This window comes from Vigna unguiculata, chromosome 7 (genome assembly GCF_037176805.1).
Source record: "Vigna unguiculata cultivar grain cowpea cultivar isolate G323 ecotype 2 chromosome 7, ASM3717680v1, whole genome shotgun sequence".
NCBI classification, from domain to species: Eukaryota; Viridiplantae; Streptophyta; class Magnoliopsida; order Fabales; family Fabaceae; genus Vigna; species Vigna unguiculata.
The window spans coordinates 41,983,521-41,996,302 of record NC_140798.1 but is presented as its reverse complement, the minus strand read 5'-3'; the positions used below and the strand labels follow the sequence as shown (position 1 = coordinate 41,996,302).

Sequence of the window (12,782 nt, the reverse complement as noted above, 5' to 3'; positions counted from 1 at the left end):
TTGAATTTATATAGATTCAAAAGATACCCAGATTCTAATAAATTTGAATTAATTTGTTTGGATTGAATTTTGAAAAACAAAATCCTAACCAAATTAACTCAATTATATTTTTCTTTTCAATTTGGGTTCACTAAATGGGATAATATAAAGATTAAAAAGATAAGAAAAAATATAGAAGAACATTCAAATATATTATAGAATTAAAATTCATAAAATAAAAAAAAACTAACACGTGTCAGTTCGAATAAATATATGAAGAACATTCTAGAGTTAGAGGCAGAAGAGCGCTGGAATCCTCGTTATACATTAAACTTGTATAACTTTTACAAATCTTAAATTGAATTGTATAAAAAATAACTTTAATTTACAAAAATGTTGTTTTTAAAAATGATTTATGTATATAAGTTTGGGCCCCAACCAAATATGTAAAAAATGATGTGGGTATATAATAAATAATAATAAAAGAAAGAGTCTCCACACGGTTTGACAATTTGCATGAACGTCCTTAGTTTGCTAGAATGGGGAAGCCTTGACGTTGCAAAGAGCGAAATATTTGGCAACAAAATTCACGTTGAAACATGTGCACGTGAACCATCCACCTCTCTAGATCAGAATATATGCGTATCGTAATAATAAGACTTTACTTTATATTAATGGAAAAAATAATACATCACTCAACTATACCTCTAATGCTTACATAACCAACTACTCAATATCTATATATATAGAGAAAGAGAGCATTTATGTCTATATGACATTATAAAAATTTCAAAGAATAATGTAAATTTATTTAAGCAACTATCCGTTGTATAGTTGGATTTTTTAAAATAATCTAACATCCTAAAATCATGTTAAAATATAAGTTAACATAAATTTAAGAGAGTATTACATATTTAACTTTACGGTCAGAAATGGAACGAGTCACATTGATAATATAAAATTCAAATAATTTCTACATTAATTATATATACTAGAAATGGAGTAAGAAAAAACAAGTAAGCTACAGTGCAAAGGATTAAAACTATTTAAAATATAATAAAAATCACATAAAAAAAGAGTTTAGAGTGTGTTACGTTAAAAGAAGAAACCCACAACCATAGAAATTAGAAAGCAGAAAAGCACTGTACCAAAGTGCCAGCATGTTGTTTCAGAACTGAAGTGAGAATGATAAAAGTACATAAATGAATCATCATATTCATAAATGTTGCAAGAAGGCAAATAAATTTTCTCCAAATTCAGTCACTTTTTTTTTATTTACCAGTTTGGTAGAAGGAAGGAGGAGGATATCATTCAATACAATTTTCCCTTTGCAGAATGTCTAGGCAACATTAGAATAACTAACAATGTGGTATATAATATCCATGGAAAAAAAAAAAAAAAAGAGAGTAAAAAGTTGAGTTGAGCAATTAACACCAAGCAGAAGCCACGGTCAGGGTTCTTCCCATCCACCCAAAGCAAATCCCACCCTTTTCTACTTTTACTGCCACCCGGTTCTCATCACCGAGTCGATCTTTGATTGACTCAGCGACTCTCTGACTCAGTGGTTTCAACCTGAAACCAGCCATGTCCATGCGCGCGCGCCACTTTCCGAACACCTCGCACCTTTCCACGCGGTCCCTTCCTTCGCATGCCACCGAGTTCGCTATCTTCCGACTCAGTCCCTCCTCCATTTTTATTCGCCACGAGTTTTCCCGTGTCATCGTCGTGTCCAGCGAGTCAAACAGCGCGCCGTAATACGCGCACGACTCAGCCACGCGAGCCACGAAGGGCGCCGTATTGGTGTTCGACTCCTGCTCCACCAGCGTCACCACGCGCGGCGCGAGTGCCTTCACGCGCCGCAGAAGTTCGTCGCGTGGGTTCTCCGTGGAGACGCTCTCGTCGGGCATTCTGTACAGCCTGAACGCGAAATTCACCGCCAGCACCTCGTCCGCGTCGCAACCCAGAGACTCACGAGTCAACTCGTCGATTCTCCGAGTCAGCACTTTGAATTCGAAACCAATCCCGAGTTGCTCTGCGAGTCTTCCGAGCATCACGCCCGCGGAACTCATCCTCTCGTCAGCGCTGTTCTCCGTAACGGCTATGATCTTGACGACGGCCGGAGAGCCCTTTCGCCGCAAGGAGAGCTCGTGGAGAAGGCTCGCGTAATGTTTCCCGTTCCCGATGTCGAAATCCACCACGCAGAGTTTGGCGTTATCTGTTTTATCATCGAATGCGGATTCGAGGATTGCGATGTTGGCGACCATGAGCGCAACCCTAAAAAAGAGCGAGTGTTCAAATAGCAACTGAGTGGACTCGGCGTGTTCCCTGCTGAACAATTCCGCAACCGGTGGTGGATACTCAGCGTGACTCATCCGCGACTTGAGCGCGGAAACCATGCAATTTACGAAGCGTTGATCCGAATTCTGCGACAATCGGGCAAGGATCTGCGTCGCGACCTCGAATCTCCTTTCTGAAATTGCTTTCGCGACCTCCGTTAGGCACTGTATGACACTGATGGATTCTGCGGAGGAGTTGGACGACGTCGTAGAGGAAGAGGGCGATGACGAGGCGCGTTTGGGCGGAGTGATTAAGTTCTGTATTGTGTGTGACCATTCAGAGGAGGTCACGACTGAAACGGCGTCGCCTTGGTCGTCATCATTGTCTTCTAGAAGCTCTTTTTCCAACTCCTGGAGGCGGTGGTCTATCGACGTCTTCTCCGTTTCATGGGTCGCGGTTACCCTGCCTTGAACCGGAAAGAAATTTGTGTGAGACAGGATCGGAGTCGTGACTGGTTGTGCGTTAACAGCGTTAGGGCGAATGTGGTGGAGGAGGGAGGCGCCGTAACGGTGTGACGGTAAGGCAGATAATTCAGGAGAGAACGTGGAGAATCGGTTGTGTTGAAAAGTTCTGGGCTTTACCGAACGAAATTGATAGTTAGGAAGGAGTTGGTTATTGTTGTTGCTCATAACAACGTTGTTGGTGTTAGTGAGGTTTTGGGTCTGGAATTCTGCGAGTGTGCGTTTCCCGATGAAAGAGGATGTTTGGTGTTGAGGTATGTGGGAGGATGGATGAAGCAAAATTGAAGGTTGGGATCGGTAGAGAGGGTGGTGAGTGGTGGCGGGGTGGTTGTTGATGGTGGGTTGAACTGCCATGGATTGAGTAGGGAATCCGGTTGCTCCGCCGTAGAAATCGGAGGGACCAGCAGCAGGGAACCCCGGCGACGACATCCCAGGGTTTGTGGCGAAGAAACTAAGGAAGCGATTAAAAAGTTAGGATTTTGGAGGAAGGCATGGGAGAGAGAGAGAGAGAGAAGGGGTTGAATTGAAATGTTGGAGTGATTCTGGTGAATATAACAACAGAGGGGATTTTAAATTCGATCAAGAAAGCGAGTGAAGCCTTTTCTTTCTTCTATTCCTTTTATTTCTTTGGATCTTTTCTGAACGCTACAAATAATGTGAATGCTGCTTTCTCATTTTAGATTGCGCATGCTCACATCACTACCGTAGGATTCGTTCAGATTCCAGATTCCATCTCTTCGACGGACCATGATCAAGTCCATAGGAGCCGAAACGCAGTCGTATCTTAATCAATAATAACAAACTTCAACTCCTGAGTCACAACTTCCTCGGGTAACGCAATTCCAATCCTCACGCGCCCTTCCATTACTATTACAACTTCTCACCATTTTATCACTATCAATTTCATCATCAAATTATTCTCTTCCGCTATTAACTTTTCACCTATTAAAAACTTTATTTTCTACTTTCTAAGACTTTAAATATATTAATTAATTTTTTAAATAGTATTTAAAATTTTATTTATTTTATTTTTCATTTTAAGATATCGCTCTTTTTATATAATTATTTTTCTTAATTAAAGTTGTTAACCAATGTTTAGAGTTCCTAAAGAATCTTCACTTTTCATATGGAATTAGTGGGTTAATTTTTTATCATGCATTTAGTTTGTCTACTACTGTGGTGGCTAACATGTGTTTCAGTGTTTGTTCTATGAAAAAGATTCAGGTTTTTTTAAAATTTATTTTGATTATTTTATTAACCCTATAATTTTTATTTTGATGTTGCAATCCCTGCGTGTTGAGAAAGATCATTGAGTAAAACTCTTGCCTTCAATATAATAATATTATATGCGTTAGGAAATCCATTCAACAAGAAAAAGAATTACGTCAATTTCTCTTGAAAAGTAAAACTTATCATTGAGTACTTTTTACATAACTAAGAAATTCATGTTCCAACCTTGAAAACAAAATTTCTGTAAGAATACACTGATCGTGGTTTAAAGATGATTTTTCCAATGAAAAGTAAATGTTAAGTAGATAGACATATTTTGAACAAAGTTGCTACATACCATTAACATCTATGATATAAACAATTAAAAAGTAGTCAAATATTTATTGAACCAAACAAGTAATCATTAATTTTGGGTCATGATTGGGAAAAAATTCTTATCAGTTATTAAATTTGTTTGACTCGATAATTAATTGTTTTATTTAGTTTTATAATTTTAAATTATTTTTTTAAACGATAGGCTTTTTGAGAAAAAATAATCCACAACTAGTGTGATTTTTCTTACATTAAGTATTTTGTGATTTTCTTTTACATTACGCAACTTGTTACTTTAAAACAATTCAACTTCATTTCAAACTCGATTGAAATTTTAGATATTGATAAAAAAAAAATTTTGAGCGAAGCTAATTACGGTAATATTTTCTTAAATATTATTAAATTGTATTTTTAAAATCTGGTTTTCACATTAATAAAGATAATATATATTGATTTAAATTATGTATTTATATAACTAGTATTTTAGTTTATGCAAAACACACAATAAATGTCATTTTTATATTTAATATAAATGTAAAATATTTTTGCGCAAATCTCTCTATGTAGACGATAATAGTTACGACAGAAATAAAAGATTACCTCATATAGAAAGAATTAAAATAATAAATTAATATTTAAAAGATAAAAAAGACAAAAAAGGAATATAGTGTTTTAAAATATGCATTTCAAATAATGCCATAAGCTACTGAAAATTAATTTACTAGACAGTACGAAGACTGTTTTACAGCTTTTTTCACTTGGTCTTTATTTTGTTACAGCCTTTTTAATTGGTCTTTATTTTTTGAGTTAAAGACTCTTTTGGCATTATGCGTAACTTCAAATAGTACTTTTGAAGATATTAGTCGTTAACTTTTTCTTTCTTTTCTATATTTGTATTATTTATTTAATTGATATTTTGTTTTTCGAAGGTTTTGTTATAATATTGGAGACACAAATAAATGTATGACATTTGTTTAATTATATTACTCTTATTTTCAACTTAATTCGTCCAAATTAATTTTGATAATTTTTTAGTTTTCAAATTTTAAAAATAATAAATATTAGAAACAAATAAATTTAGAAAACTCTAATCTTCAAATAATTCTAACACATAGGAAGCTTAACTTCAATCCATTTTAACGTCATCTTCCAACACATCTAAACCAATTTAAATGAAATAAATGTCAATAACAAAGTCTTTTTGCTTCAAGGTACCATGTCTTTTAACTACAACAATTCAAAAATCTTATCAATGAGTAAAATAAGCTTATGAAACTTTTAAAGTTTCAACACTATACTTTGTTATATTTATAGTTATTATTTAATAAACTTAAATATAAGTAACATGTTTGAAACTTTACTTTGTCATTACGCAATGTTGTTATTATTCTCTTTTGAAAAATATTGTCTTTGAACATAAACTATCTACGATTAATACGATTAAAGATAATTCATAAAAACGTACCTTTTTAATTTTATAAAATTAAAAATATTAAATGAATTTAACACTAATTCTTAATGAACTTTAAATTAACAAAACTTTCTTATATTTAAGTTTTTTTTTCGGTTTTCAACTAACTAACAAGATAATTTTGTCAAACGTGGCTTAATAAGGTAAAACAAAATTTGCATGTAGTAAAATAGTAGAAATTAAATGAATTGATATGTGAAGCTGGTTTAAGTTACGTCGACATCTAGAATTTGATAAGATTGTACAGAAAAAAAAGAATAATTTTCATTTTGCACGAACTCTTTTATTTATTTAAAAGTTAAGTTACTGACATCTTTTATACGCTACACTACATTCTCAATTATTTAAAAAACCTTTCTTTATGTTTATCTGTTGAAAAGATTGTTGAGCAAGGTTAAAAGGGTAAAAAACCGTTGTTCAGAGGTAAGAAAGCTCGATTCTTTTATATTATTTACTTTGTCATTTATCAATATAGAGTCTCTCAAGCTTTAGCATCAACACAAAGTCTAATAAACTATATATATTAATTTATTGATTTGAAAATAATGTCTGAACATATAATCTGTGATACTTGAACGCGTGGGTAAAGTGTATTAAATAAATATTGTGATGTAAACAAAGTATATAAACTAAATAACCTTTCTTAGCGTTGACATAAAGTCTACTAAAAATCCTTTATTTAAAAATAATCCCTAAAACTATTGAATCTAACAAGTCCAACATCTCAATACAATGCTTTTCTATGCTCATAATATCTAAAATATTGGGAATATACTGAAACTTGTACTTCTCGATGCATTTCCTAAAAGCACTCTACTTTTGTAATAAATTTTATCAAGTGAAATATGTTTTTATTCTTTAATTTTTAATAAATTTTAGAATTAGTTTATTTTAAAATTTTGGATAAATTTAATTTTTTATCTTTAAAAATATGTGAATTTAGTCTTTTTAGTCAAATTTTATTAGATTTATTTGATGATTCATATATATTTCAGGATTATATTTGAGTTGTTTATACTCTTTAATACATTATACTATTATGAAACACATTTGAAATGTCAAATAAATTTAACAAAATTTGATTAAAATGACTAAATCTATGTATTTTAAAAAATGAATAACTAAATTGGTTTCAAGTTTTGAAATTGACTAATTTTAAAATTTACGGGACAAAAACATATTTAACCCTTAAATTTATTAAGTAAAATTGTAATTTTCTTATTAATTCATTTAAATATTTCCTTAGAAACAAGATAAGGACACCCATCAAATATAATTTAATTGTTGTTTTTTTTAATGTTGCTTAATTCGATGATAGAATAAATATAAAAGACAAAATATATTTTAAAGAGATATTTATAATTTATTAATTTGAAAGATTAGTAAATTTTTGGTGAACAAATTCCCCATGATGTGAAATGAAGATAAACAGCAGAGAAGTGAGAATGAAAGGGAGCGTGGTGTGAGTGTGTGAGAGGCGCGTGGGAAGTGTGTTGAAGGAATAAATAATAATGTGTTGTGTTGTACTTGAGAATGAAAATGAAGGGGTGTTTGTGTTATGAACCAATTCTGAAAGTGCATACATTCAGTTCAATCAACAACAGTCAAAAGTCTTCAGCCAATCACGCGGGCATACGTGGGCCAATAAAAAAACTCGGTCAGGCAAACTTTCTTTACCCCTGGTTGCTTTAACATATCTCCAATCTATTCCAAATTCCCGTTTATGTTTCTTACCGACACCAACCAGTTCCTCCTAATACCTTGCTTCTCTGTTTCCTTCCCACGCACAATTGGGCAAAACATTACAATAAACAATTAAGCAAAATTTTTGTCACCTATATTGTTACAATTTAATGATTTAAAATGTTTTCAAATAAAAAATTGAGAACCAATTTTGTTAGTTACGATAATTTTATCTGACAAATAAAATCATTTTTTTTATATAGAAACTTCTTATATGTTTACGAAACTATTTTAATGAGTCTCCTCTTCTATTTAGTGATTTTTTTATTGTTGTTTTAATTATTCCTTCCATTGTAGTATTTGGTTTGACTTAGATTATGATTCACATTAATTTTTATCAAAAGCAATTACACTCAATTTAAATTTTGTAAATATATAATTAATCTTAAGAACTAGAGTATCTTAAGTAATTTCAAATAGCATATACCTTTTAAAATTTTGACCTAATTTTTTATTTGATGATTATTTTTTATGCACATTGAGATTGAACCTAAAGTTTGGTTGAAACATCAAAATGATTTTCCTTCGAATCCTATGTGACAGCCTTTGAGCGATGTTGAATGCACATGGGTTTACCCAACTCTTAACGAGGTGAATAGTGAATGTTAAAGTAGCCACACCCCATAGTTTTTTGAAGTCAAGCTCTTCGGAATTAACATAAAATTATAATATGACACACTCACTTTTTCATAATATATATATATATATATATATATATATATATATATATATATATATATATATATATATATATATATATATATCATATATTTAAACAAGAGATTCCGATCAAAGAGACATATAAATTTATATATTAAAAAATATTTATTAACACTCTCGTGACACTCTATTAAACTATGATATCACATCAGTACAATGAATAACTTAATTAAATAATAAAGTAAAGCTCAAAAATTGTTATTTGAGCGAAATTTATTAGGAGTTGTTTTTTTTCTTTTTATGCGCTTGAGTGAAAACATTTAACTCAAATAAGAAAATAATATTTTATTTTTGTTTTCGCTTGAGAAAATTATGTGATAAAGAACTTTGTGCAACAACTCTAGTAACAACTCAACATATGAAAATCCACCAAAAAACCTATTCTATCACTTTAAACATTGTTCCACAAAATTTATATTCCAATCATTTCAACCCAAAATAATCATTCAAAGTTCAATATACTATTCAATGAGGTTAAATCCTCAATTTAAAACTTATATGAGTTCAATAATAATAATAATAATAATAATAATAATAATAATAATAATAATATAATGTAGTTTATTATTGTACTAATTTCACAACTGAAGCAAAAGTAACTTTCTATTCGAACATTTATACACTTTCAGCCAAACCAACCATGATTATATAATACTTCAATGTCATATACAATATTATCAACAATCCTAATTCACACATGCATAAACTTAACCTCAATTTTATATATTCAATTCAATTCTACACATAACATAAGATATACAATACTTCATCAAGTATAACTTTCTTTTTTTAAAATTACTTGTACTCCAAATAATAGTTAGAGAGAGTTCGAAAAACATTAAAATTTTTAAAAGTTTCAGCTGAAAAATTCAGCTAAAAGTAAACCAAAATTTCAATTAAAAGCTAAATTAATTGAAATAATTACTTTTCTACATTGACCAAATCAATAATAAACTAAAGTACTATTAGAAAAAGAAATTGAAAAGTATTTTAGAATAGAAAGACATTCATTATAAATTAAAATATATCTGAGTACCATTAATAATTCACAGACCACTACAAGGTAGTACAACGTGATTTTAAAATATATAAGAATATAAGAATTAAAGTGAAAAAGAACTTACAAAAGTATGACAGAAAAGAAAAATAAAAAACAATAGAATAAAAAAATTGAAATAATGATGGTTATTTTAGTACATCCCTTTTTTTGGTTGACATATTTTTTACCTGTATGGTTTTAATAATAGTTATTTTAGTATGATGAATGCTTTTTATTATTTAAAAAGTGGACAAACAGCGTCATCAGACATGTATTTCCCACTAGAATGCTTAAAGGGTTCGAATTTTATAAGATCAAATTCTGAGTGTTTTTTTTTTTTCGTTCTAGAAAATACACGTAAGGACAGAAAAATAAGGAATAAGATTGGTTGATATCATTTTATAAAAAAATTACATAAAAAATAGGTTTAAGCAGTTATTTAGTCTTTATTTTGTTTTATTTTGATTAATTTTTAGTGTTTTAATTTTTTAAAAATATTTAATTTAGTTTCTTTATTATTATTTTTATTTAATTTAGTTATTTTTTTTAAGAATTCAATTTTGTATTTTCTGACTTTGATGATTTGAAACTAAATTAATAATTAAGTTTAATTAAAACTTATTTATATATGTTAAAATAATTTTTAAAATTTATATAACTTTTATATATATATTTAAATATTTTTTTAAAATTTATATATCAAATCATTTTATCTAAATATTTAAATTATTTAATTTTTTATATTTCACTTAAATATTTAAAAACTTTTTTACATTGAATTGAGTTGAATATGTATAAATTCAAAAAAATATTTTAATATACGTAAATAAGTTATAATTAAATTTAATTACTAATTTAATTTTAAATTAAAAAGAATATAATTAAATAGTTTTAAAAGAGAAGACTAAATTGAATTAAAGATAATAAGAAACTTTCTCAAAACATTAAAGATCCAAATTGAATCCAAAAATATAAATAAATCAAAATAAATAAATAAATAACTAAATCGATCATTAAACCTAAAAAAATTAGTAGTTAATACATTCAATGTCACAATTCAATCTTTATGCATAAAATAATACTTATTCACGTGTTTTGTTTTTTCTTTAAACCGTTAAATAATAAAAGAGCAGACTATATTTTTTTTTTAATTTTTCAGGTATAATTATTAATTTGTAAGAAAGAAGATCATTTTTGTGAGAATCATGGAATAAATTATGGCAAATTTAGAAGAATTAACAAAATTATTTACTGACAATAAACTACAAAGGAAAATATTAATTGAATTCGCAAGGGCAACGGTAAGAAACGGGGTGGGTACTGATGTCATTAAATTTCTTTACGAGGGACAATAATGTAAAAGAGTACTAGTTACCGTTGAAACCCATTTCGTTCATATAAAGTGGCTTTTGCTTATTCATATTTGAAAAGTGAAGAGCGAATTGTTAGAGAAAGAAACAGTTAATCCAGAAATCAAAGAAAGGAGTTATTTGTAAGTTTTCCTTTCGCTTTGTTGTGAAATTTTCATTCTATTTGCGTGCATGTTTGTTTGTAGATTTTGTTATCTGCTTCTCCGTAGAGTGAAAGAAGATCTTGTTTCATTTTTTTTTTCTCCGGTAAGGTCAGAAGAAGGAAATGTGAGGGTTTTTTGTTTTTGGATTTTGAAATCTTGGGTTGTTTTTGGGTTGGGAAATTTGAAATCTCGGGTGGAGTTTTCTATTTCTTTTAGTGGAGCGTATGATTTGAGGGCTTGTCTTGTTTCATTCGATTGAGCATTTGCATCGAAGAATCACTTGAAATATTGGGATTCAGTTTAAGGACCTTAATGGAGAATATTAGTTTTTAATTTTTTTATTTTATTTTGTAGCTTGTTTTTTTTACCGTCTTACTTAGTGTAGTTTTGATAAGATGAATGAACTAGTGAAAAATTGATATTTTGGATGATGAGTAGGTTGCTGATTTTTCTCTGAAAATAGAGACAGGAATTTGGTCCAAAAATTTGTTGATAGTTTAAGCTTCTTACAATATCTATGCAGGACGTTCAGTAACAAAAATGGCAGCAAGAACTGGTCGCTTGCTTCAAAACCAAAACCTCAATGTCCATGCTAATGGTATGTGGTTCTTTTGGTTTAAATAAACTTCTTCCACCATTAATTGGTTTTCTCGTCGTTTTTAGTTTTTACTGTGCCTAGGCTTATTCATAATACTGGCGCAGGAGCAGGATCTGTTTCTGGGAAGGCAGATTTACCAGGACAGAGGAAAGGTAGAGCTGGGGGAAGAAAACCACTTGGAGATCTATCCAATGCAGGGAACCTCACCAACCAATTTGATGGAAAGAAAGCCCATGATGGTTCATTGAACATTGGCAAACCCTCTGTTAATCAGGCACCGAAGTTGCAGAAGTCAAAGAATCTTGAAACTGAAAAAAGAATTGCCAACAAAGCTTCTGGAAAATCACTTACTGGTAGCAGGAAAGCACTTTCTGACATTTCAAACTCCGGGAAGCCACAAGGTCCTGAGATTAAAAATAAACACACCCTGAAACCTAGTTTGCTGATAGAGGAATCTCTTCCTCCCAGTGCAATTGCTGAAGAACGGATCTTGCATGATCATAAGAAATGTATAAAATCACAGGTTGAAACTGCAGATGTGCATCACTTTTTCAAGACTGTTGGACTTGAGGATGGTAATTGTTATTGCATTGAAATTATTGTTTTTGCTAGTTGAACTTTGTGAATGGCAATGTTGTTCATTTTGGCTGGTAGTTGGTTTTTACTTTTCATTGATTTATGATCAGATGCAGATGATCACATGGCAATATCCTTTGAACTGTCTGCAATAAGTAAACTGAAGGTTTGTTTTTGTTAGTTCTTCTGTTTCTTCTGGTCTTCTTTGTCCTCCCCCTTCTAACTATTTATTTCTCCATTCTTTCAGTCTGAAAGTGCATACTTGGAATTGGAGGAGGTACCTGAGCGGTTGCCTGAAATGCAGTCTCTATCTGCTATGCATGGTTCCCCAGCAAACTGCAAGACTCCTGGCTTATCGAGTTACCGTACAATGTGGAATGACTCTACTGTCAACTTCAAGTTGATTGAGACACCAAAAGTGTCCAAAAATTGATTTCTCTTGCAACAATTTAGGACCTGATATGAGTAGGTATTTTTGCCACAGATGGTGTTGGCAATGGATTGTAGTATTTTTTGTTCATCTTTGATATTTTGTGCCTCCGATGTATAATTGTTGCGCCTTTTAGTAGACATGTTCATAGTATGTTGTAAAGGTTTACTGTTCTCCCTAATTCATTCCCGTGAATGTTCTTTTTCTTGGAGATCAGTGAAATATTGAAGTTCTTATTCTTATGCGCGCAAGTTTTTGTTTTTGGCATTTTTTAAAGTTTTAGTTAGTAATGGTTATTTGTCAAATCCATTAAACTGTTTCACAATGTGCACAGAGGAGCTATGTTGCAATTTTAACTCGTATAACCCAATGA

The 12,782-nt window shown here is 30.6% G+C and overlaps 1 protein-coding gene and 1 pseudogene across 1 annotated transcript; one reads left to right on the top strand and one right to left on the bottom strand.

Moving 5' to 3' along the window:
• Nucleotides 1–1,159: 1,159 nt before the first annotated feature.
• On the bottom strand, nucleotides 1,160–3,418 carry LOC114191911 (scarecrow-like protein 8 pseudogene; annotated as a pseudogene).
• A 7,263-nt stretch (nucleotides 3,419–10,681) lies between these two features.
• Nucleotides 10,682–12,651, top strand: LOC114190611 (uncharacterized). Its single transcript, XM_028079564.2, has 5 exons — nucleotides 10,682–10,784; nucleotides 11,329–11,403; nucleotides 11,508–11,978; nucleotides 12,090–12,145; nucleotides 12,227–12,651. Exons 2-5 carry the CDS (start codon nucleotides 11,346–11,348, stop codon nucleotides 12,410–12,412), a joined length of 771 nt encoding a protein of 256 aa, XP_027935365.1. The 5' UTR covers nucleotides 10,682–10,784; nucleotides 11,329–11,345; the 3' UTR covers nucleotides 12,413–12,651.
• The last annotated feature ends 131 nt before the right edge of the window (nucleotides 12,652–12,782 follow it).